Source organism: Sceloporus occidentalis, unplaced genomic scaffold (assembly GCF_023333645.1).
Source record: "Sceloporus occidentalis isolate IW3139 unplaced genomic scaffold, rSceOcc1.0.p SCAF_1, whole genome shotgun sequence".
NCBI lineage: Eukaryota > Metazoa > Chordata > Lepidosauria > Squamata > Phrynosomatidae > Sceloporus > Sceloporus occidentalis.
Window position 1 is genome coordinate 121,758,901 of NW_028316981.1, and position 24,943 is coordinate 121,783,843.

General features: G+C 42.0%; 1 protein-coding gene across 4 annotated transcripts in view; it reads right to left on the bottom strand.

Moving 5' to 3' along the window:
* LOC149322059 (myosin-10) overlaps positions 1–24,943 on the bottom strand; it is a 123,138-nt gene that overhangs the window by 68,992 nt on the left and 29,203 nt on the right. For 2 of the 4 annotated variants that reach the window (XM_089533965.1, XM_089533974.1), the window contains exons 5-12: positions 21,003–21,105; positions 18,317–18,346; positions 11,480–11,497; positions 9,664–9,756; positions 7,511–7,574; positions 4,169–4,267; positions 3,119–3,262; positions 2,473–2,568 (exon numbers count right to left, since the gene is read on the bottom strand). In XM_089533965.1, the coding sequence (XP_089390091.1) occupies positions 2,473–2,568; positions 3,119–3,262; positions 4,169–4,267; positions 7,511–7,574; positions 9,664–9,756; positions 11,480–11,497; positions 18,317–18,346; positions 21,003–21,105 (647 nt within the window). The remainder of the gene's footprint in view (positions 1–2,472; positions 2,569–3,118; positions 3,263–4,168; positions 4,268–7,510; positions 7,575–9,663; positions 9,757–11,479; positions 11,498–18,316; positions 18,347–21,002; positions 21,106–24,943) is intronic. The other 2 variants (XM_089533985.1, XM_089533993.1) reach the window with 2 other exon arrangements.

Sequence of the window (24,943 nt, forward strand, 5' to 3'; positions counted from 1 at the left end):
TATCAATAAAACAATTAAGAATACATAAAAACACCCCTCTCTCACTGACCCCTCCCCCCTGGTAAAAAGCCACCACAGCGGCAAGATAGTCCTCCGCAGTTCTGGGGAGCTTCTTCCCAGGTGACATGGGGGGGGGGGGGGGCAGCGGCAGAAGTAGTCCTCCACCAGCTCTCAGGCAGTCCCCGATGTTGCTGGGTCTGCCTGATGGCTCCCTCTGAGGCCGAGATGACAGTTGAAGAGGGAGGGGCCTCTTCCTTCAGGCAGTCCCCGATGTTGCTGGGTCTGCCTGATGGCTCCCTCTGAGGCCGAGATGACAGTTGGAGAGGGAGGGGCCTCTTCCTTCAGGCAGTCCCCGATGTTGCTGGGTCTGCCTGATGGCTCCCTCTGAGGCCGAGATGACAGTTGAAGAGGGAGGGGCCTCTTCCTTCAGGCAGTCCTCGATGTTGCTGGGTCTGCCTGATGGCTCCCTCTGAGGCCAAGATGACAGTTGAGGGGAGTTGACATATACATATACAGTTGGCCGTTCCCTTACGCGGGGGATCTATTCCGGACCCCTCCATGTAAGGAAAATACCACATAAACTCAAGCCCCATTAGAAACAATGGGGCTTGTTCCCATGGCATGCAGCCGCCGCGTTGCAGGGCGTGCACCATGGATGCGCAACCCACTGTTTCTTCCCGGGGGGGGGGACGAAAGAAGCCTTTCCAGCATGACATGGGCGCATTGTACTAATGAATGTAATGGCAATAATTGTAACATTAACAACTCCCCTCCCCCAACTCTTCAGTCTAGAGGCTGCTGTCTCCCATTCACACAAGAGACTCCTGCTTCATGAGTGGACTGCAGGAGGAATCCAAGGATTCTTCCTCTTCCTAAATTCCGAAGCAGAAGGCAGTTGTTAGAATGGGAGACAGCAGTCTCCAGCTTCGAAAATGGAGTGCAGAAAGAATCGAAGGATTCTTTGTCCTCCTAACTCCAAAAGTAGTAACCCTGGATTCCTCTTGCACCATTCTCATGAAGTTGGAGGCTGCTGTCTCCCATCCTAACAACAGCTTTCTGCTTTGCTTGTATAGAGGAGAAAGTATCCCTGGATTCTTCCTCTACCTCACTCCCAAAGCTATAGGCTGCTGTCTTCCATTAACACAACAGTCTCCTGCCTTGGGATTTAGGAGGATAAAAATATAACTGGGCTCCTCCTGCACATCACCCCTGAAGCTGGAGGCTGCTGTCTCCCATTCTAACAACAGCCTTCTGCTTTAGGAGTTAAGAGGATGAAGAATGCTTGGATTCCTCCTGCACTCCATTCCTGGAGCTGGAGACTCTTGTGTCAGTGATAGACAGCAGCCTTCCTCACACTCATTTGTTCCCTGATACTCTTGCCTGCTTCTCCCTCTCTCATGGACTAGGCCAGGCCATGTCAGGAGGATGGAACCCAGAAAGTCCTGCTCTGTCTTCTCCTCTTCTGCCAGAGGGTATCTGAAGCTCAATGGGTGGAGAAAGAAGAAGCCTTGTTTGCCCCACTGTCCGGCCACATCTTCTCTTCTGCTCAGCTCCTTGTGTCTTACAAGGTACATTAATGCTACACATTATTTCTTCCAAAGGGCAGATATTTAGGGAGAAACAGCGGTGTTGCTAGTGTGGTGGTTGTGATGTCTCAAGATGGTGGCTTGAAGCAGTGGTTGAAGTGTTCTTCACTGTTAAATCTGTAGCTCCTGGCCCCAGCTGAGCAGGTAACCCAGATTCTTTTTAGTTTTGCTTTGTTTTTACCTTCCCTTAAGAAAACTTTGGTATGATCACTTTTTATTTTCTTCAGCATCTTTTGTTTTTAAGGAGGCTGAAACAGAGCCACCCAATCCTCTCTGAAAGATGAAACTAACAACTGTTTTTAATGTCAGTTCACTAGTCCCCTCAGAGATTTGCTGTTTTGTGGTCATCTGAGCAGAATTTATAGATCTGCTGCAGATCTTTTTCTGTTTCTTCATTCTCTTTGGTTTTGGTTTCTTTTTCGATGGCAAAGTGTCTTTTCTCTATATTCCATTTTTAATTTTTCTCTGCCTAAATGCAAGGTGTTTTGGATGAAGAGAGAACACATCCTGCTGGCTAGGTGGAAGAAAAATTGACACAAAGGGAGAGAGTCAACTGAAGTAACAGAAAAGAACTTTGGATTTGGACTCCTATTTTGCCTGCTGGCAAATGGGAATAACTCAGCAATATGCGGATTGCTCCTCTGTGCTATTCAGAGAATATTCTGATGTAGAGATTTCATGTACAGACAAACTGAGAAGTGAACAGTGCAGATTTCTCACAACTCAAAAGCCAGTATGTTAATATTACAGTTACAACTGGTTATCACAGAAAATTATACAAAGGATGTTTTACAAACAGGTTCATAGGTTATGCATTTATTCAGACACCAGTGAATAAAATCTACATAGTACAAGTAAGTTCTAAAGTAGCCACAAATATGTTTACCTGTATTTTCTGGCATAGATGCCTGGTCAGTGTTTCGTTCCTTCTTGAAGGAAATGTTACCAAACTGTAGTACTGAGGAGACGACTTTTAACATAGCTGAGAAAGAAAAAAGTGATGCTAATAAAGATCAGTTTTATATATTTATACTTAATTTATAAAATTTATTTTGCTCTGATGAGGAAACACAACGATGCTCTGCTCAAAGGCTTATCCAGGTCTACTCTGGCTTTTGAGATTTTATCAGGAATGGCTGTCTTTTTCTCTGTGCGTATGTGTGTTGCATTAATTTTTGGAGTCATGGTTTTAAATTACTTTTATAACATTGTTTTAATATGGTCTTATTCATGTTTTTACTGCTAATTTTTAATCAATGTGCTTTGCTTTAACTCAAGTGCAAGCAGCTTAGGGTACCATTTAGGAGAAAGGTGCAACATAAATTTAATAAATAGCACTAATAAACATGTAATCTCTCTGTTGATTTTCTGTTAAGATGAGTTTTCAAATGCTATATTCTGCATTCACATGGAATGCAACATAGGCCTACTTACACTGTGACTTCTGGCAAACTATATGGAGGTTTGAAATGTTTTAATTACTGTATAAAATATTACTTTTCTTCAAAATAAAAAAAACTTTTGAAACATACCCAAGATTTCATCATGAGAAAAGCCCATGATATGCATTGCTTCCATAGTCTCCTGGAAATTATCTTTGTCTTGCTGGCCAGGAATAGGTATGTAGCCATTGGATAGGAATCTGTAGTTATTAAATCCTTCAAGGAGTAAGTCAGCTGTGATAAAGAGAAAAGTTAAGACATTTTTTCCGTCATAACATCTGAGCACTAGTAAATCTCTATTTATTTACTTATATTTAATTCAACCACAGGACATAATGATAGTCTTTGATTCCTTAACAATGACATTTTAAAACTGACCAGTTCCCCAGAACATATAGCTTGATTTTTTTTGTGAGAGACAATACACTCTTTAAAACCCAAACAAATTTTCCACATTAAACAGGAAGCACAGCTTTCCAGTGGAAAATACTGATATAACCAATATTTCAGGAGAGACATTGGGCATGTTTAACATTCTCAAAGAGCATCTTCATCTATAATACTAATGAGATAGTATTATAGTACTTCTGAGACAAGGTAATTAATGCTTGTTCTGAAGTGTAAACAGCATGCTCCTTTGGCTTAGCCAACTGTGGCTTGGCACTTTGCCCAGTCTGATTGCTCTTCGGTCCAACATGGTTTGGCAGTTCTTGCCAACACTCTTCAGCTGTCCAGCTCAAAGTTGAAGTATTTCTGGCAAGCAAAAGACTCAAACTGTATAAAATTTTGTACAGCAATTCTCAACTTGATCAGTCATTATCAATTATATTCATTTCATCCTGCAATCTTCAGCATTCTGTATATAAAACCTTAATTTACCTAGAGATTATTATAAATCATTATCTCCAAATACTGTAGGAAGTTTCAGCACAAATAGCTGTTGGAAAACAAGCCATCGTCCCCCTTTAGCACAAGAGCAAGCAGTCAGGAGTTAGTGGCCACAATGTCTTCTTCCAGGACCCCCACTACTTTTTTAAAAAATAATTAAAAATGCTCCTCCCACCTAGGGGACCCAGGGTAATTTTTCTGCTATATTTTGCACCCCTTTTTTTATAATGAGGAAGTAGTAATACAACTTACCTTTCAAATGTTCACCTGCTCCAGCTAGCAGCTGATAGAAGATGTGAAAAGTCCGCTCGTCTTTGGCTTGACGAACAGCACGTGACTTTTCTAGTAAGTCTTAACCCAGAACAGTTAAGGATTTTAATGGACAACTGCACACCTTATGAAAAGAAACAAACTGCTCCTAAAATAACAATGAATTACTCTTTCTTAACATTTTCCTCTTCCCTCCACACATTCAAATTTTTTTATTGGCATCACAAATTCTACAAAAGGGACACACGTTGCCAAAAATAGCATATGTAATACCACAGAGGCCCAGAACTTATCCAAATTGGAGTTGCAGCCCCACTCTCCCACAATACACTGACCACTATTCAGTACTTAGTCTATCTGATGAAAATTATTTTCTTGGATCATAAAACAAATATGTGAGATGAAGAGAAATGTAACACTTAACACCTGGTTTGTAAGAAACTGGTACAAGAATATTGTTCTCACTATTGTTCTCTCCAGTTTTCTAGGAAATGCACAAGTTGAAAAGTGCATTGTGAAATTACTGGAAATTAAGAGAAACAGTCCTCCAATAATTAAATGCTTAGTTGTGCTTTTTCAATTGTGAAAGAAATATATTTTGCAGATGCTCACAGGCTTATTGCTGCTACTGCTCATCTTTCAAAATTAAGTCCTAACGCTGGAAGTCCTGCTTCTAGACCTACTGAGGAAAAGGAAAGAAAACATAGGCCCAATACAGAGCGTCCTAAAAGGATGCTCTGCCAGCACCTCCTTTTCTGCTGCCAGGAAGCCGCAGCGGAAAACCGCGTGGTTTCCCGCTGGCAGAAAATCATAAAGATCATAAAGTATATATTTTCCCAATGCACTTGTGACGCCTGAGTGCACCAATGGCACACTCGTGACATCACAAGTGTGTCGCGACATGCGGATGCTAAGCGTCCTTCACATCAAAATGGCAGCATCCATCTATACAGGGCGCCACCATTTTTATGTACAGAATACATGCTAGGGTTGCGGGGTGTCTGTAAGTGACACTCCGAGGCAATCCTAGCACGTATTCCTTACATGCTAAAAGGCCCATCTGTACTGGGCCATAGATTTTATGGTGCATGTTATTTTGGGAGGGGGGAGTAAAAGAGCAAATAGAAAGAAAATACTGAGTAGAAATGAGGATGGCCTAACAGTGGAGGGGACAGGACTCAGAAAGATAAATTTAAAAGGATGTGGAACAAAAAAATTTGTGTGTGTGTGGAGGGGGGGAGAACAGCAATGTGGGGGAACAAAGCATATATACACAAAGAATTATAGAATCAAGTCTCACATTGAACAGCATACGTTGAAGAAACCATATTTTGTACGTTTGTGAACATGTATTTCAACAACACAGGCAGAAAGCAAAATGCTGAGTAATCTCCTCCTAAAAATCACAAGGCTCTATTTCTATTCATAGTAAGAACTTTGTGACCAGGGAGTACAAGCTACCCTGAACAATTCACAACCAAGAGGCCTATAGGGAGCTCAGATCTCAGGGAGCTGCACAGGATTCAACATGGTGCAAAGAGCAAACCCTCTGAGATTAATGTGATTTAGATTGGTCAGGATTTACTTATTTCACTAGATCTACTCTAACCCTGACTTAATCTTGCTCCACTCCAGAATTAAAACCAAGAATTAATTTGACAGACTACAAGAAAGTAACGAGTGGAGGAAGGGACAAATGACAGTAAAGACCAAAATGTAATGATACTTGAAGCCAGCGTTGCCAATTTTCGGGGAATTCCCCAGAATCTGGGGGATTTAATTAATTTCTTTCCAAGGATTTTGACTGAATATTCTGGTAAATATTGGGGAATTCCGGGGACTTTGGAAAAAACATTCTGGGGAATATCTTCGAGGCTTGTTGGCAACACTGCTTGAAGCATGTGACAACTCAAAGCCTGTTAGCTACTAGGATAAGTGATAGTTTGATGTTAGAAAGCAGGGTATGGAATTGAGAGCACATATTTTGTGCTGGGTTATACAGTCCGTCCTCGCCTTACGTGGGGGATCCGTTCCGGATCCCTCCACGTAAGGCGAATTCCGCCTATGCTCGAGCCCCATTGGAAACAATGGGGCTTGTGCGCGGTGGCGCGGGTGCCCATTCAATTGAGTGGGACGTGCCGCCCCTTCCGTCCCGCACTCGCCCCGCGGCTTGAGCGCGTATGCTCAAGGCTGCATATGGCGCGCCTGCGTATGGCACGGGGCGCACTGTAATTTACAAGATGTCAGATGATCATCTGTTCTGTATATGGCTATGTTCTTGTGTGTGTGTGTGTGTGTGTGTGTAACTATCTGTGTTCTGGTCTGGGTGGATTGTTGTTGTTGCTGCGTGCCTTTAATTAATTTCCAACTGGTTTTCTGGGGGCTGAGAGGATATGACACACCCAAGGTCACTCATGGAGTTTCCATGGCTGAGCAGGAATCAAACCCTGATCTCCCGAGTCCCAATCCTATGCTCAAACCACTACGCCACACTTTCTCTTAGGTGGATTGGAAGGCTGGAATATCTCGCACCATCTGTTAGCTTTGAAGGTTATAGTAAAGCTTGCTATCACAACTAAAATTATCGAAGACAAAAGGGATGATGTGGAGGTGAGGCACATGTAGCTTTGAGAATCAAGTGGTAAGCAATCAGAATGATCAATACTGACAAAATCCATGCTTAGTCTTCCTTCACCTATTGCTAAATTAAAACTCCTAACTGGTGAATTTTGTAGAATTACTAACTTGAACTACTTGCCATTGATGTGTCCCCTAAAGTTGTTTCCAATTTATGGCAACCCTAAGGTGAACCTACCATGGGGATTTCTTGACAAGATTTGTTCAGAGGGGTTTTACAAGGGCCTTTTACTGAGGCTAAGAGAGTGTGATTTACTCAAGGTCACCCAATGGGTTTCCATGGCCAAGCGGGGATCCAAACCCTGGGCTACTACTTTCTAATATATCCCATCCCATCTATTCCTGGCAATACAACCCCAATATACTAAAATAACACATGACCTCATAATCTCACTATTTTAATGTTCAAGTGGATAATTCTCTATTTTTTAAAATTAGCATACTGAGTTATCTTCACAGATTTGGTGTAGTATTTTTAGAAGTACATTACAAGTCAGAAGGATGTGTCAGGATGTCCATAATGTTTGTGTTTATTTATTCTACAAATCATAAATGAAATTCCCTTGATGAACCCCAATCTTCTCAACATCGTTGCCTGTAACTAGGAACTGTCTACTAACTAAGTCATAAATTCAGTTTATATGAACTCATTACAGTTTACCAAATGGGCATTTGAAAGAAGGATACACGTTTCAATGTTGGCCCCTACAATATAACCAGTAACATCAAAATTTATTCTGATGAATTTGCCCTGTCGAAGAAACAAAAAATTAAAACACTTATTCATTTTTAAAGAATTTCTAATGGATGCTTTTATAAGAGAATTGCCAGATAGCATGCACAAAAATTAATGTTTAATAGAATAACATAAAACATAAATATCAACATAATAAACATTTTTGGTAAGAACTATTTTAAACAACCAAAACACAATTTTTAAATTTGAAAGTTTTAATTGGTTTAATTTTTAACCTAGTACAACATTGGCGCTAGCTAAACTTCCTGTAGAAGTGTTCCAAATCCACAGCTCTACCCAGATAAAGCTGTTCCTTTTAGAGATAAAAATGTACTTCTTATATGGAAGGAATATACAGAAAGGGTTCTCTGATTATCTTGATGTACAGGCAGACTGCTATTTTATCTATTATTGCATTCATGATCAATAAATTGAGTATTGTACAGACAATCCATGAAAGCAACTAAGGCAGCAATGAGAGTACCACTAATTGAACCCAATTAGACTGATGTCTCAGTAGATATATACAGGATTTTATTGGAACGGTATGCAAAAGCAATTAATAAATGGCAAGTGTACCATAAATTTACTAATGAAAACAGATTTTCCAGCCTATAGGATGGGGGACACCTGGCTGAACGAGACTACATGTGAAAGGGATCTGGGAGTTCAAGTAGACAACAAATTGAACATGAGTCAGCAGTGTGATGTGGCAGCTAAAAAGGCCGATGCAATTTTAGGCTGCATCAATAAAAGTATAGAGTCTAGATCAAGAGAAGTAATAGTGCCATTATATTCTGCTTTGGTCAGGCTCCACCTGGAATACTGTGTCCAATTCTGGGCACCACAATTCAAAGAGGACATTGAGAAACTGGAGTGTGTCCAAAGGAGGGCAACTAAAATGGTGAAGGGTCTGGAAACCATGTCCTATGAGGAACAACTTAGAGAGCTGGGGATGTTTAACCTGGAGAAATGAAGGTTAAGAGGTGATATGATAGCCCTGTTTAAATATTTGAAGGAATGCCCTATTGAGGAGGGAGCAAGTTTGTTTTCTGCTGCTCCAGAGAACAGGACCCAGAGCAATGTATGCAAGCTGCAGGAAAAGAGATTCCAGCTCAACATTAGGAGGAATTTCCTGACAGTAAGGGCTGTTCGACAGAGGAACACACTCCCTCGGAGCGTGGTGGAGTCTCCTTCTTTGGAGGTCTTTAAGCAGAGGCTGGATGGCCATCTGTCAGGGATGCTTTGATTGAGAGTTCCTGCATGGCAGGGGGATGGACTGGATGGCCCTTGTGGTCTCTTCCAACTCTACGATTCTATGATTCTATGAAATATAATCTATGCTCATAATTTATTAGTCATATCGATATCTCACAATTTTTAATGGATTTTTAGTACTACAATATTTCAATTAGATGAAAATTTATCATCCATTTTTCTTTAGAAGAGTACCTTGCACTTAATTCAGAATTTTTAAAATCCTCACTGCTAAAGATTACTTTTTAACAAACAAAAAAACCCTCTCCATATGGAGATAATGAAGCATCTCACTACAAAAAGGGTGCTGAGCCACAGCAATGATTATGTTCATTCCTGTTAGTTGGCTTGAGACTTACTATTTTTCTTTTTCTAAAATGTCTTAATTTCTAAAATTCTTTTAAATTATAGTGGTCTTGATTTAAAAATGTACCAAAAAAAATTATGGTAGCTGACAAAGTGGGCATAAGCTATGTCACTGTACACTTTAATTTTTCCTCAGTTTCTACTTTTATTTCCAGGGTTTATTCTTTTCTTAAAAAGACTCACCAGTATAATCTTTGTTCTGAGGAAAGATTTTTTAAAAGATTTTTTTACTGTAACCAAATGGGTACTTACTTGAGAATACCGCAGATTTTTCATACTTGAATCAACTGAGATTTTTCATACTTGAACCAACATTGTTTTGGTGACTAAGATTTATGTCTCCTTATAATACAAGTTGGGTTATTTCTAACACGATTTAGTATCTAAGATGAAACCTGCATTATCAAGTTTATTAAAAAGATGGTTTCCCTAAAATGAATTGTTAAGAAATTAATTAAGGGTTTAGGGAAAAAAAACTTACAAAACGGGAAGAATTATCATTTTTTACAGTCTTTGCATTCCCAAAGGATTCCAAAATGGGATTGGCCTGTAGAAGCTGACGTTCCAGTTCACCCTAAAAATATGTACAGACAGAAACATAAAATTATCCAAACTGAATCCAGAAGCAGGATGCTTTCCCAGGTGTACTTTCTTTTCTTAGCTGTCAGGATCCCATCTGTCTTTCCAATACAGCATCTTTTAAAAAAAAGTTTAATGCTGTTAACAGTGAAGAATTACTTACTACAAAAATAAGGGTAACTGAAAACTATGATGTTAGAATGAACACAGAGATCAAATTAAAGTTAGGGTTAATGGATAAATGACAAGTTGACAAAGTGGCAGTTTTCAGACAAAAAGAAAATATTTAGAAAATATATGTTTCAACTTTCCACTATAGCTGTAGCTCTCTGGCCAGTTAAATATCACGAGGTGGACAATTAAGGCTATGGCAAAGATCAAAAGAAAGTATTTTTTGAAGGGAGCATTTAACATTTTTATTTAGCAAATGTACTGAGTACCATATATTTGATATTAAGATTCCTGTTTTTCTGCCTCAATGAAACAGAGTTTGGCCTTGTAGTATTGGTTTGGGGTTCACATAACCATCACTGAATGAAGAATGGTCCATACTATACTTCAGTAGTTCTCATACTTGAAGTCAAAAGGTTATGACAAGAACATTAATAGGACGTGAAGCTAACTTTGTTCATTAAAAAAAGCCATTCAAACCTCAAAAAGTAATTAAGAAAAATTCTTATGCCCATGTTATCACCTGTGTATATCCATTAGCCCAATAAGGAGGCAAGTTGGTGGAAAATGTGATTATTTCTGTCTTGTATAGCAAAAGAGAAAGTGAGGAGAAGAATTATTTCTATAATATGATCTAGACCTCTGCAAATAAGCCTGCTTTTTCCAGTCGATCTGGTCTGACCAGAAGAAATAATCGTAACTACTGTATAAACAACATCAACGGCAATAATGGACTCAATAGTTAGACTTGGAGAGCCTGCAGGAACAGGATTATTCTCAGATTGGATAACTTTTAAGATTTTTAATATGCCAAGAAAAATCCTTCAGTGGAATGCTGATGATATCTCTTGTTACTGTCCAAGTACACCAGCACAGCATGCCCTCTCCGCAGTCTTCAACAAGCAAAATCAGATTTCAGACAACTGAAAGGAAGATGTTTACTTCAGAAAGTATGAGCAATGTGACAATTTAATCCATGTATAACTCAATCACATTCATATTTGGCTATGAAACCCACAGAATTACTTACCTATATATTAATATATGGTTATATTAATATATATAATATAATAAATATGACACCTGGTATATTCCTTGATTTTCTTAATGCCATGCATTACAGTCCCATTTGTGAAAACAGAAGTACCTGAAGACTACCATCTCATTAATATTTCATAGAAGCTCTAAACCAAATGCAAGGATCATGCAGCCCTCTAAGTGCTGCTGGATAACAAATCCCCACAACTGCAGGGAGAATAGCCAGTGGTGAGGAGCAGTGGGAGTAGCAATCCAAAAACATCTAGAGAGCTGCATGATTCCCACCAATGATTTAAACCAAAGGCATATTTATTTGTCTTTCAAATAAATTAAGCAAGATCTTGGAAAAAGCATCCAACGTATTATGACTGTGTGATAACATGCAGTATATTCATGCAAATCAGCAGTGTAATGATAGATAAAGAAGAGAGGCATTGCTCTCTACATCCCTGTGATTTGGTCCATTGTGAGAGCAAGGTGAGAAGCTAAAGGAGCTATATGCTACTCACATACAACAGGTATCCACTCTGCAGTTCAAAATGACAATGAAACAAAATGTTAATGGTTATGAATTTATGAAAGCTGCAGAAACACACTGGGAATAAAAATTCAAAATGTTTTATTGGGTTCCTCTAGATTAGAACAACTTGTTTATCAGTTTCTTCTGATTCTGGACCAAAATTGTAACCACCAACAATTCATCATCTTCACATAATTAAATAAGTGAGGATTGTTGTTTTGACTACAATGCCAGGCAAACCCACCCAATTTTTTCTCTACACCAAACATTTTTTCCTACTCATTCTTGAGCTTTCCAAATGTTTTAGACTACAACTCCAGTGATCCCAAACAAACAAAATCAAAAAACACAACCTACAGGTGTTGTACTCCAAAATATGTTTTGATAAGCATCCAGTGAGTTTCAATTTTGACTAACATTGGGCCAGAAAAAAATGTGGAGGAAAAAGCTAATAGAATCTATTGCTTCATTGCTTTGGATAAGAAAGGACAGGTTGCTTACCTGTAACTGTAGTTCTTTGAGTGGTCATCTGCAAATCCACACAAATGGGTTATTCTGCACCTGCGCAGCATTTCCAGATCCTACTGGAATCGCTAGGGAAGACTTTTTGGCAGTAGCTTTGCCCACCCTCTATATAGGCAGGATGTCTTCCTGCCCTTTCTCAGTTTAAACAGTCCTCCAAAGGAGCAGACAAGGAGGAAAGTGCAGGACACGACAGAGGGGGCGATGGGCGGGATTTGTGCGGATTCACAGATGACCACTCAAAGAACTACAGTTACAGGTAAGCAACCTGTCCTTCTTCTTTGTGGTCTCTGCGAAGCATACAAATGGATTAGACTGGCAAGCTTCTCCCATTGTGGAGGAGGGAGTGTCCTGGCAATAAACCATTATTAAACTAGAAACAGTGTGAGTGTCATGTCTTCTTCCTTAGAGGTCTTCAAACAGAGGCTGGATGGCCATCTGTCGGGGATGCTTTGATTTGGATTTCCTGCATGGCAGGGGGTTGGACTGGATGGCCCTCGTGGTCTCTTACAATTCTATGATTCTATGTTTGACAGGTGCCAACTAACCTTAGTGAATTCCAGAAAGGAGAACAGCTCTGCCAAAAGGCTGCTTCACGTCGGTGTCTGGTATCAAGGCTGTAGTGCTTGATAAAGGTCAGAGGTTGTGACCATACCGCAGCTTTGCAAATGTCCTCCAAGGGAATTCCGGAGAGGAAGCCTGAGGATGAAGCTACCGCCCTGGTGGAGTGGGCTCAAATCCGAGGAGGCAGAGTCTTCCCAAAAATCTCGTAAGAGAGAAGGATTGTGGAAGTTACCCATTTGGAGAAATGTTGAGGTGTGACTAGAAGCCCCATTTTGGGGTTGGAATAGCAGACGAAAAGTCTGGGGGAACAACGAGAGGATGCAGTCCTGTCAAGGTAGAAGGCTAGCACCCGCCTGCCATCAAAGCAGTATAGTTGTCACTCAGTGTCGGTGATCGGGTTCGGTGCTAGCACTGGCAGGATGACATCCTGGCTGAGATGAAATGTGGATACAACTTTTGGTAGAAAGGAAATGTCTGGACGGAGGACGAATTTGTCCTTAAAAAAATTCAGGTATGGAGAATCCGTACGGAGGGCACAGAGTTTACTGGCACGACATGCCTAGGTGATAGCTACCAAGAAGGCTGTCTTCCAGTTGAGGAGCCTGAAGTCACAGGAAGCCAGAGGTTCAAAGGGTGAGGTAGCGAGTGCTGCTAAGATGAGCTGGAGATCCCAAGTCGGGTTAGGGATCATTGCCGGTGGTCTTTGAAAAATTTCTTCACAAGTAGGTCAGTAAAGAAAGATGGGCAGACAGATAATTGAAAGTGTGCACAGATGGCCACAAGGTAGCATTTCAAGGACGAAATGAAGAGTCCAGATGCTGAGAGGTGATGGAGGAGGTCCAGAACAACAGAGACAGTGACCTCCGAAGAGGTGAGTCCCACTGAGGACAGAAATGCCAAAAAAATTTCCCACTTGAAGGCATAGGAGCGCTGAGTGGAAGGCTTTTGGGAAGCCAAAATGATATCCCGGACCAGTATCAAGAGTTTGGTCAGGGCAGGATCCTCCATGCCACTTTCCGTCAAGTGTCCACGTCAGGTGGTGAACCCAACCATTGTGGAAGATGAGAAGGTCGGGACAGAGAGGCAGAGGCCGGAAGCGGTTCTGGGAGAGGTGGAGAAGTGGGGCAAGCCACACCTATCTTGGCCACCATGGGGTCATCAGGATCACATTTGATCTGTCCGTTCGTAGCTTGGCTACCACTCTAGTGATGAGAAGAAATGGGGGAGAGAGGTAGAACATTTTTCCGGACTACTGGAAGAGGAAGGCATCCCCTCGGGACAGAGGTGAAGGGATCCTGGAACAGAAGTGGTTGCACTGAGCGTTAAGATGCGAGGCAAAAAGGTCAATATCTGGGGTTCCCCACAGAGAATACAGGCAAAGGGCAACTTGAGGATTCAGCTGCCACTCGTGACAAGAGTCTGGAGCTCTGCTCAATTTGTCTGCCAGTTCGTTCTCCTCTCCGGGGAGATCTATGGCTTGCAAGATGATCCGCCTTCGGATGCACCAGTTCCAGATTTGAAGGGTGAGGCCGATAAGGGTGGCCGACCTGGTACCGCCTTGCTTGATGATGTAATACATCACAGTCATGATGTCTGTGAGGAGGACGACGACCTGGTTCAGCAGGGAGGGTTCGAAGGCTTTGAGTGACTTTTGAACTGTTAGCATCTCGAGCGCGTTGATGTGCAATTGGCACTCTTTTAGGGACCATCTGCCGTGGACAGAGAGGTCGTTGAAATGGACTCCCCAGCACGTGTTTGAGGCATCGGTGGTCAGTGAAGACTGAGGTTGTGGCGGGAGGAAGGAGATGCCCACCAAAACATTATGTGCATTGAGCCACCAGCAGAGGGCGCGGGCGACAGGCCGTGGCACTGTGAGCCACTTCCATGGGTCGTCAAAGGCCCAGTTGAACACAGAGGAGCCAGGACTGGAAAGGACGCATGTGGAGACAGGCCCAGGGCATGTGGTGGACGCCATATGGCCAAGGGCAACCTGAGCTGTTCGGGCAGTGATGCGCCAGGAGAGAAGGCAACGACGGATTGCAGACCTGAGATTGAGGAACCTGTCGTGAGGGAGGTATGCTCTGCAGGTCTTTGAGTTCAAGGTGGCTCCTATGAAGCACACCCGCTGGTCTGGGCATAGGGTGGACTTCTCTTTGTTGATCATGAGTTCCAAGTGCTGAAGGAGGGAGAGTGCCGAGTCAAGATGGGAGAGGAGCATCCATCTGGACGGGGCCACAAACAACCAATCGTCCAAGTAAGGGAAGACGATGATGTTTTGTTGGCGGAGGTATGCAGCTACGACCGCCATGCACTTTGTGAAAACCCTCGGTGTGGAGGAGAGTCCGAAGGGCAGCACTCAGTACCGAAAGCAGTCGGGGCCGACAGAGAAGGCAAGGAAATCCTGGTGGTCTTCTTGGATGCTGATGTGGAAATAAGCATCCCGAAGGTCCAAGGTGGCAAACCTGTCTGACTCCTGTAGAAGAGGCAAGATGGAAGCCAAGGTTACCATACGGAAATGCTTGTAGGCCATGAGAGAGTTCAAAAAATGCAAGTCCAAGATGGGACGGAGGCCACCTGAAGCCTTGGAGACAATGAAATATCTGGAAAATAGACAGTGTCGGGTCTGGGACGGGCTCAGTGGCCCCTTTTTGCAACAGAGAGTGCACTTCGTCAAGAAGGGTGTCTGAGGGGAGGGTGGTGAGGATGGTACTCCTTGGCGGGGGGGGGATTGCAACTCCAGGGTATAACCCCTACAGACAATTGAGAGCACCCACGAGTCAGATGCTATGGAGGCCCAAGCGTGGTGGAAGTGGGTCAAGTGATCCCTGAAGGGGGTTGATGGGACGGAGTGCGCTGGAGAACTTCAGAAGCGGCGTTTGCCTTGCTTTGAGTTTTCCTTCTTGTGGAAGGGCTGCTTGAACTTTTGCTTTTGTGGACGCTTCGCTTGTTGTTGGGAAGGGAAGCGTTGTTGTTGGTAGTCTGAGGACTGGTTGGATCTACCCTGCTGGGGGAGGGAGGTTAGGAGGGTCTTTGCCATCCCGAACGACGTTGAGAGAAAGGAGAACGAGAAGTGGAGGAAGAAGGCATACCTTATTTACGGGCTGTATTCTTCATTTTGTTTTTGAAATCCAATTTTTCATCAGTCTCCTTATTAAAGAGTCCCGTAGCGTTGAAGGGAAGCTCTTCAATAGCCTGTTTGGCTTGAGGCGTGAGATCCAAAGACCTGAGCCAGGCATGGCGTTGGAGGGCCAAGGAGCTCGAAAGCTGTTGGGAGGCAAAGTCAGCAGAGTGTCAGCCCGCTGAAACCTGGTGTGAGGTCAAGACATGGGCCTCCGCATGGATGGCCATGGCAGTCCGTCTCTTGTCCTCAGGGAGGTCTTCATAAAGAGGGAAGAGCTTTTTTCCCAAAACTGCTGCTGGTAGGCAGCCATACATGCAGAGTAGTTCTGAATTTTGAGATCCAAGACTGCAGAAGCATAGGACTTCGGTGCCATGGAGTCAAGCTTGCGACCCTCTTTGTCATTCGGGATCAGAGTCATCTATGGGGCCGAGCGGACCTGGGAGGCTTCCACGATTGCCAAGTTAGGGCAAGGGTGTTCAAAAAGCCAGATCTCTTCCAAGGGTGAAATACGATAGAGATTGTTTAATTTTATGGTGGATGGCTGGGCCATCGACAGAGTGGGCCAAAACCTCTTTGCAATTCTGCACATGGAAGGCAGGAATGCAATAGAGGTCAGAGTTGGAAGCTTGTCGCGGACCCTTTCATCAATAGGGTTGAGGGCTTGAGAGTCTGCATGGAGGACCTCAATGTTCAAAGCTTTGCCCATCCGGATCATCTGCTTGGAAAATGAGAAGATGTCATCCAAAAAATAGGGAGTCTCAAGGAGCGCCAAGGAACGTGGCTTGAGAGGTTGAGTATAATCTGAGGCAGAGCGGTCCACGGATTCAGCAGAGAGTCACCTGGTCCTGGTCCCGGCTGAGGGTGCCTGAGAGGCTATCGGTACCAGGAGCGAAGGGCAGACTTGCAAAGAGACAGCAGAAGTCAACTGCATGGGACGGGACAGTTCTGCTCGGGAGAGGGAGGAAAGGCGCAATCGAAGAACAGATCCAGCAGTTGACCTTGGTGGAGGCAAAGTGGTTCAACCAGTTGGAAGGTTGAGACGAACCTGCCACCACGCACTTCAGGTGGATCAAGAGGCAGGAAGTAAGAGCCCGTAGCTTCATCAAAGATGACATCCCATCTAGGGGGTTCAGCAATGACAGAGGATGTGTCGTAATCTAGGGGATTTGCCCTCGGCTGCAGTAGCTTTGGCAGAGGCCCTTGGAGGAGACAAAGGGATAGTGCCCTTGGCAGCAGTAGCCTTGGCAGGGACCTCAGAAGCCAGAGATGAGAGCTTGTCCTTAGTGGTGGCGGCGGCATTGGCAGAGGCTCTAGAGGAAGAGAGAGGCCTCAAAATTTGCACATACAGCATGGATCTCAAGCACATCTCCCTGTTCTTTCTGGCCTGTGGAGTGAAGGCCATGCAATGAGGGCAGGACGCTGGGACGTGGCCCTCGCCCAGGCAGAGGAGGCACAAAGAGTGTCCATCGAGTGCCAGGATGTTGGTCCCACAATTGGAGCACTTCTTAAAAGAGTGTGCAGACATCTTTCAACAAAGCCAAAAGACGAAGAGAGAGAAAGGTCAAGGAGTCCGAGTTGTTACCGTTAGTCAGAGTTCAAAACCAAGTCGAAATCACAATCCAGAGTCATCAAGGCAAAACGAAGTCAGAGCAAACGCAGTAGACAAAAGTGAAAGCTAAGGAAGGAGCGATTCCTGAGCAAGGTTCCTAAGCTGCTCATGCAGCGGACAAAAGGAACTGAGAAAGGGCGGGAAGACGTCCTGCCTATATAGAGGGTGGGCAGAGCTACCACCAAAAAGTCTTCCCTAGCGATTCCAGTAGGATCTAGAAATGCTGCGCAGGTGCAGAATAACACATTTGTGTGCTTCACAGAGACCACGAAGAAGAACAAACAGTATTAATGCTTTCCTGTCAGTAAAGCTACAAAGTTTGAGCTCATGTTACATCAAACAACTCACTGGATTAGTTACTTATCCCACCTTCAGCCATACTTAGGCTATATCTACAGTGCATATTTTAAAGGAGTACGTAAGTGCAAAATTCCTCCATGTTAATAGGCTTTCCCCCCATATTCAGTTTCAACATTTGTATTGCATAGCATCATTTCATGAAATTATATACAAAACAATAGGTCTGATTTGTTTAATCAAGTCTGCCAAAAATTTGAAGGTAGGGAGGTGACTCAAGACAGTTCTGCTCTGGAATTCATGTATCAATCGCCCCCTTCACCACCCTAAGCCTAGAAGAGTGGCCTTATAGACATATTGCCCCAATTTTATTTTGGCCTTGGGTTTACTTTCCACAGCAAAACATTAAACATTCTTACACTCCACTTCCACTCCCTCCATAAAGGCAGTAAAACAATGAATAATAATGTCCAGTGAATTTGAAAACATCATGGTTCACTGTTTTATCAGTTATACTGCAGTGCTATATTTGCAAAAACAACTTTTTTTGTGTTTCTGTACATATGCAGTAATGACATTTACTGTTAGCCACATGCCTATACCAGAAATTAGTTGTATACTTAAGGTGGGTGATGACAGGTAGTCTCCTAAAATATAAAATAAGAGAGCAAGATTAAGCCTATATAGTGTGGAAACATAAAAAAGACACTTGCCTGGTGCTTCACTGGTTTAGGTGATTCGGGCTGTTTGTTGCAAACAAACAAATTAACATGTTAGCAAGTCTGACCTTCCCATCCCTTCCCCCTCCACAATCTGTAAGATTTCACTCTGTTCCTGACAAGAGCTAAATTTTTAACAGACACAAAATTAACCTCTTTGTCCCAAGACAGGTTGGAAGATCTGAAAATATTCCTTACCGCTGTCTCAATAACGTTATTAATAGGTCTAGTACTGCCTCTCTGGAAAAGATTTGGACTGATTACACTGTAAAGAAAGAATACTCTCTGAAGCCTTAAATATTTTGAACAGGCTCTGTCAAACAATCCTGTCAGAATAAAATATTAATGTCCCAGATTACTAGAAGTCACAGCTCTGTTCTATGTGAATAATTGTGCCAGGCTGCAACTGCTCTGATGGGCATTCAGGAGCCACAATATGCAAACATATTTGAGTATACAATACTTGTTTCAATCTCTTTATGTGATTTCTATTTCAAAGAAATTTCCAACTCAGAAAATGCTTCAAGAACTTAGTTTACAATGTCTTACAATGACAATTGATAAATGTATGCTATGTCATAAAAAAAATGTAGGAGTCCAATAGTCAGCATTTTCTTTGTTAATAATGCTATGAATTGTGATATTTGATGCTGCAGCTATGGTGGGACAGTTTTTCATTTAACATCACTTGCACACACTGAATAACTTAAATAGAGACTATAACCAACAAACCCCTAAATATGACAGGACAATGCCAGGTATATTTTAGTGTTGTAAAACTAAAACTAATATGTAATTTAAAGAATAAGGCTTCATTCTTGTTAACTGTGCTCCCAAATTAGAAGCTGCAAAAGCCGATGGGTTAGCAGGACCAGATTGCACAAAATCTATGTCCTTTTCCATAGCAAAGTCAAGTTATACAAATGCATGCTTATTTTATGAAGTTTCAGAATTTTCATTTGGAATTACCAACTCTTATATCCTTATAACTACAGCAGCCACGTTATTTAATAAGGTTTTTTTTAATGATGTCCTATTTAAGGTGGCATTAAGATTAACAGAATACATCTGGAGAAGGTGTATCCATTACAACAACCACATCTAAGTGTATGAATGCATGTGTATATGTACAATAGGTATAACCTGTCTACTCATGCATACATACACAGAGAAATCATATATTCACAAATCAGGAAGCCTAGTAAATGAAAGCCAAGCAACCCGTTGTAAGGCTGTGAATTGTAAGGCATTGTAAGTGTGAGGTTGTCTCCAACTATAACAATGTTCCAAATTCAGAAAATTTCCAGCCATTGATTCATCCAAATAACAACAAATCAAAGGAGTATACTCAAACATGCCATTTGATATAAGACTAAACTATAACTGAGTAATGGACTGGTTCTGAATTATCTGTATCTCATACTGCAGTGTATTTTGCTTCATAGAACTCAAATAACAGTCTCTGAGATTCATGCACAGTCTCTTTTAATCAAAGTTTTGCCATGTATAAGAGTACAAACGAATCCTGAAGATAGGGGCAAAGCAGACAGGCATAAAGGAGCAGCTTCCAGTCACTTCGCCAGTGATCAGCTGGGGACCATTGCAACTGCATGGCCCACTCTCAAAGTGGGCTACAGCCATGGTCCCAAAGCTAGTCACCGGCAGGAGTGGTTTTCCTCCGCTCCTTTCTCCAGTGGCTTCAGGTCATCTTTGGCAGCCTCGAAGAAGCTTCCAGCTGCTCTGGGGTCATGCATCCTATGAACACAGCACTCCCAAAGTGGCTACAAGCCGCTCCTTTTTAGCACATCTGTTTCAGGCCCTACACTTTAGGTTCACAGTATTTATGCTGAAAAAGCAGTAGAGGACGAATGTTTAATAAATTTATTTTTAACTGGCAGTTACATGTCACAATCTGTCTACCATAATACTGAAGTAACAGGATGAAACATCTGGCACAAGATTACTTGAAATTTGTTTCTATCTCTAATATGTCTGGAAAGTAAGAGCATTAATAGACTTAACACCAAGAGTACAGGGAGAGGACTTGACTTGTAATGAAAATTATCATTCAGGAATATGTAATACCAGCCTCCTATTGTACAATGTAGGAATTCAACCTACTAGAAAGCCCACACAGCATGTCTATAATATTGATATCAAACATTATGCACTATTTTTAGCTATTAACTGCAAATAAATAAAGTGACTAATCCAATCATATTTCCCCCATAAATTCCTCAGTTCATGGAGAGCACTTTCCTGTCTAAACAATGAGGCTAACAGGACAGTTCACAACAGCAGAAGCCAAGCTTCCTTACATATCCCATGAATGGACCCAGCAATCCTAGTTCCACCCTCACACTTTGGAAACCAACCAGCCCTATTGTTAATTGGCCTCCTAGGATGTTCCTAGACATATGCAGAGGCAGGAATCTTAGAACGCCAATCATACTACACATAAAGATTCCAGCATTTCCCCTGCTTCCATCTTGGGTGCAGGAGGGATTCTACAGAGAAATGAGGATCTATGCTTGTTTTCCAACATTAAATGGAATATATTTAAAAATACAGTTCTAATGGAACAAAAGCTCAGAAACCAACCTCTTAACAGAATAATAATCTTAATTATTCTTTTAAGAAAATCCAAATAATTAACTATGAAATGATAATTAAAACTCACAGGAATATTGTGGTCCTTTCTGCCTTTGTGTGAGGAAGCAACATGTGCAAGATACTGAATGACTTTCTTGGTGTTCTCTGTTTTCCCGGCACCCGATTCACCTCTGTAAGAATACACATAATTTAAATTAGAATTGGGAAAGAAGCTGTAGTGCTAAGTTCATATGTTCATGCTTACTGTTGTATTGCTGTACAATATGATATTTGATATGAATTTTAAATTTTTAGAATTAGATTTCTCAAATTAAAATTCACTAGAACATCATTCCTACCACAGGGCCAGTGGTATAAGCTTCAAGTGAAGAAGTTTAACACTGCTTATACAACTTCCAGCACATTGTATGCTTGCTTAACTTCCCACCAAGCCTATAAGCCTACCTTAGTAATGAGTTTTACTATAAATTACTTAGATTTTATTCTATCAAGGAGTATATGAGTACTGTAAAGAAATAAGCAGCCATAATCCTGTGTGGCGGTGCCTCTATGTATTCTGAATTCCCACATAGCCCCTAAATTAGGAGCTGCATAAGGACTGTGAAATCCCCCCATATCCCACTTACCAGGAAGCTGCTGCTGTTATGGATAAGGGTCTGCTCCCCTGTCACTCAGGAATCACCTGACTGACATTCCAAACCAACCACTCCTCTCACAAGAGCAATCTCCAGCACAAGGGGGAATGGCAACAGGAGTCCTGCTTCTTCCTGTCATACTAAACATAGCATATATACTCGTCTATAAGTCGAAGAATTTATGCCCGAAAATTTCCTCCAAAATGCAGTTTCGACTTATAAAGGGGTCAATATGGCAACACTGCTCAAAAATTTCCTAAAAACACCCTACTTTCTGGAAAAAAATGCTGAAGCAGGGAGGAAGAGGGTGAGAGTGTCCACATGGGGATGGGGTTTCTTTAACAAACTGCTACTGGATGATTAGCTTGCAAAGAGAGAAGGGAAGGGAATAGTAATATAGCAAGTACATTTCTGTACCGCTTTATCAGTACACTTAAGCATTTCCTAAGTGGCTTACAATGTGTAAGCCAACTGCCTCCAACAAGCTGGATACTCATTTTAGCAACCTTGGAAGGATGCAGGGCTGAGTCAACCCTGAGCCTCTAGCTCGTATTGAACTCACAACCTTGTGGTTTGTGAGTGAGTGGCTGCAATACAGGCATTTAATCACTGCACAGCATGAAAGGGAAGGGGGAAAGGGGGAAGGGAAGGGAGAGTTTGTGTCTTTATGTGTGTCTGCACGGGGATGGGGTTTCTTTAACAAGGTGCTGCTGGTCAATGAGCTTGCAAAAAGAGAAGGGGTGTGTGTGTGCATGGGATGGCGTTTACCAAAATGCTGCCGGTCAATGAGCTTGCAAACAGATAGGAAGGGAGTGAGTGTGAGTAGAGTTTTTTTAAGTTTTATCCTTGACTTATACATAGGTCATATTAAAATTCACAATTTTAGTCTCCAAATCTTACCTCGACTTATCCATGAGGTCAACTTGTACATGCGTATATATGAAAACTCATTGGATGGGATAGGAATATCAGTCACCAGCTTTCCTAACAACAGGGGAACAGACTCCTGTGGAGTGCTGCTGCTGCTGCTGCCCAGCAAGTGAGGATTGGGCAAGTTGGACCTATGCACTGCATAGCAAAACAACTGTGGTGCTTCTGTTTCTATAAATCTCCTATCGGATTCCAGCCAGCCTCTCCTGCAGGTAAACAATCATTGTGGTGCAGGTTTGATTTCCCTAAAGCAACCCATTCTGTTGATAGCTACAGTAGTCTAAGGTACGTATCTGAGAATTCACAAAAACCAAAAAAATGTGGTGGCCTCCATTTTTCCAAAAAAAATTTGAACACAAAAAACAGGAAAAAAATAGATTATGGAATATAGTCGGCCCTCTGTTTTCATGGGGGATTTGTTCAAGACCCCCCCTTCCCGCAAAAACAGACATGCACTGATGATATTCAAGCCCAATAGGCTTGAAAGGGGCCTGTGCCTGCGCCCGCTGCAGAAGGATGCTCCACTGAAATTAACAAAGGTCGCTCCTCTGTGAATATTCAAGACCTTGGATCTCCAGTCTGTGAGAAAGAAGGGGTGACTATATTTTCATTTAGAATGATGAATAAAGTGTTTAAAACAAGGTCATTGCATATGTCACTGTTGCGTCCCTTCAAACCATTTCCAACTTATGGTGACCTCAAAGCAAACCTATCACAAGGTTTTCTTGGCAACATGTGTTCAGATGGGGTTTGTCATTGTCCTCCATCAAAGCTGAGAAGGTGTGACCTGCCCAAGTGGATTTCCACAGTTGAGTAAAGATTTGAACCCTTGTTTCTGGAGTCATAGTCCAAAGCTCAAACCAATATACCACACTGGCTCTGATCATAAATATACTCCTCCAAAATTATTCTAAATACTAGGTAGCAGACTATGTAATACTATATACAGTTGCCCCTCCATATCCATGGATTCATAGAATCATAGAGTGGGAAGAGACCATAAGGGCCTCTACCATGCAAGAATTCACAATCAAAGCAGCCCCGACAGATAGCCTCTGTTTAAAGACCTCCAAAGAGGAGACTTTGCCACATTCCGAGCAAGTGTGTTCCACTGTCCAACGGCTCTTACTGTCAGGCAGTTCCTCCTAATGTTGAGATGGAATTTCTTTTCCTGTAGTATGAATCCACTGCTCTGGGTCCTATTCTCTGGACCAGCAGAAAACAAGCCTGCTCCATCCTCAATATGACATCCTTTCAAATACTTCAACAGGGTTATCGTATCACCTCTTTACCGTCTCTTCTACAGGCTGAACATATCCAGCTCCCTAAGTCTTTCCTCATAAGGCATGGCTCCCAGGCCCCTTGCCATTTTGGTCACCCTCCTTTGGATTTGCTCCAATTTGTCAACATCCTTTTTGAATTGTAGTGCTCACAACTGGGCACAGTATTCCAGGTTAGGCCTGACCATCCACAGCTTGAAATTATTCCATATTTATGTAAATTGCAAAAATAAAACCTTGATTTTGCCATTACATGTCAGGCACACCATTCTACTACATCACTGTATTTAATGGGAATTCAGCATTTACAGATTTTGGTATCCAGAGAGGGTCCTGGAACCAAACCCTAGTGGGTATCAAGGGCCCACTGTAGTATATCAGAACATTGCAATTCATGGTCTTGGTTTCCTTTTTCACTTTTTATGGGAATGAATGCTTTATGGCTTCCTGATATTACAGTGTGCCCTTGCCCTATACGGGGAATCCGTTCCAGACTTCCCCCCTCCAGTCAAGCAATCATTATTATCATTATTATTATTATTACGTTTATTTATATAACAACATAGGCTTTATATAGCACTTTACAAAGGAGAAAAACAATCCAAAATAAAAACAAAAGCCTGCCAATGGCACACAATCTAAAACCACAAACAAGATTATAAAATTAATAAAATATTACTATAATCAGGCTAAAACAATTCTATAAAATTATAAATTAATACGAATAATATGGACAAAAATCAAAATGAAAGTTGGAACACTTCTTTAATTTCGACTTTAAAATAGTCTAGAGAGGTGGTAGTCCACAAATTCATGGGAAGATTCCAAAAATTGGAAACAGCGTGGGAGAAGGGGGGTATCCAAGAAATACCGTGTATGCTCGAGCCTCATTGGAAACAATGGGGCTTGTGCACGTGATGTGGCACACGCAGTGCAGGCTGGTGCACCACTGCCTCTTCCATTGAGGGCTTTCAGCATAAGCTGAAAGCTGCGTATAGCAGAACCGCATATGACACAGGTGCACTGTATAGAAAACAAAAGGAGAAAAAGTACTTTTCTGTTGAAAATGATGATGATGTCTTCCGTATTTATTTATTTTTTGCTTGTTCCATATAACTGACAAAACCAGATGGTTCTTAGAACCGAAGACCTTAACAAAAAAT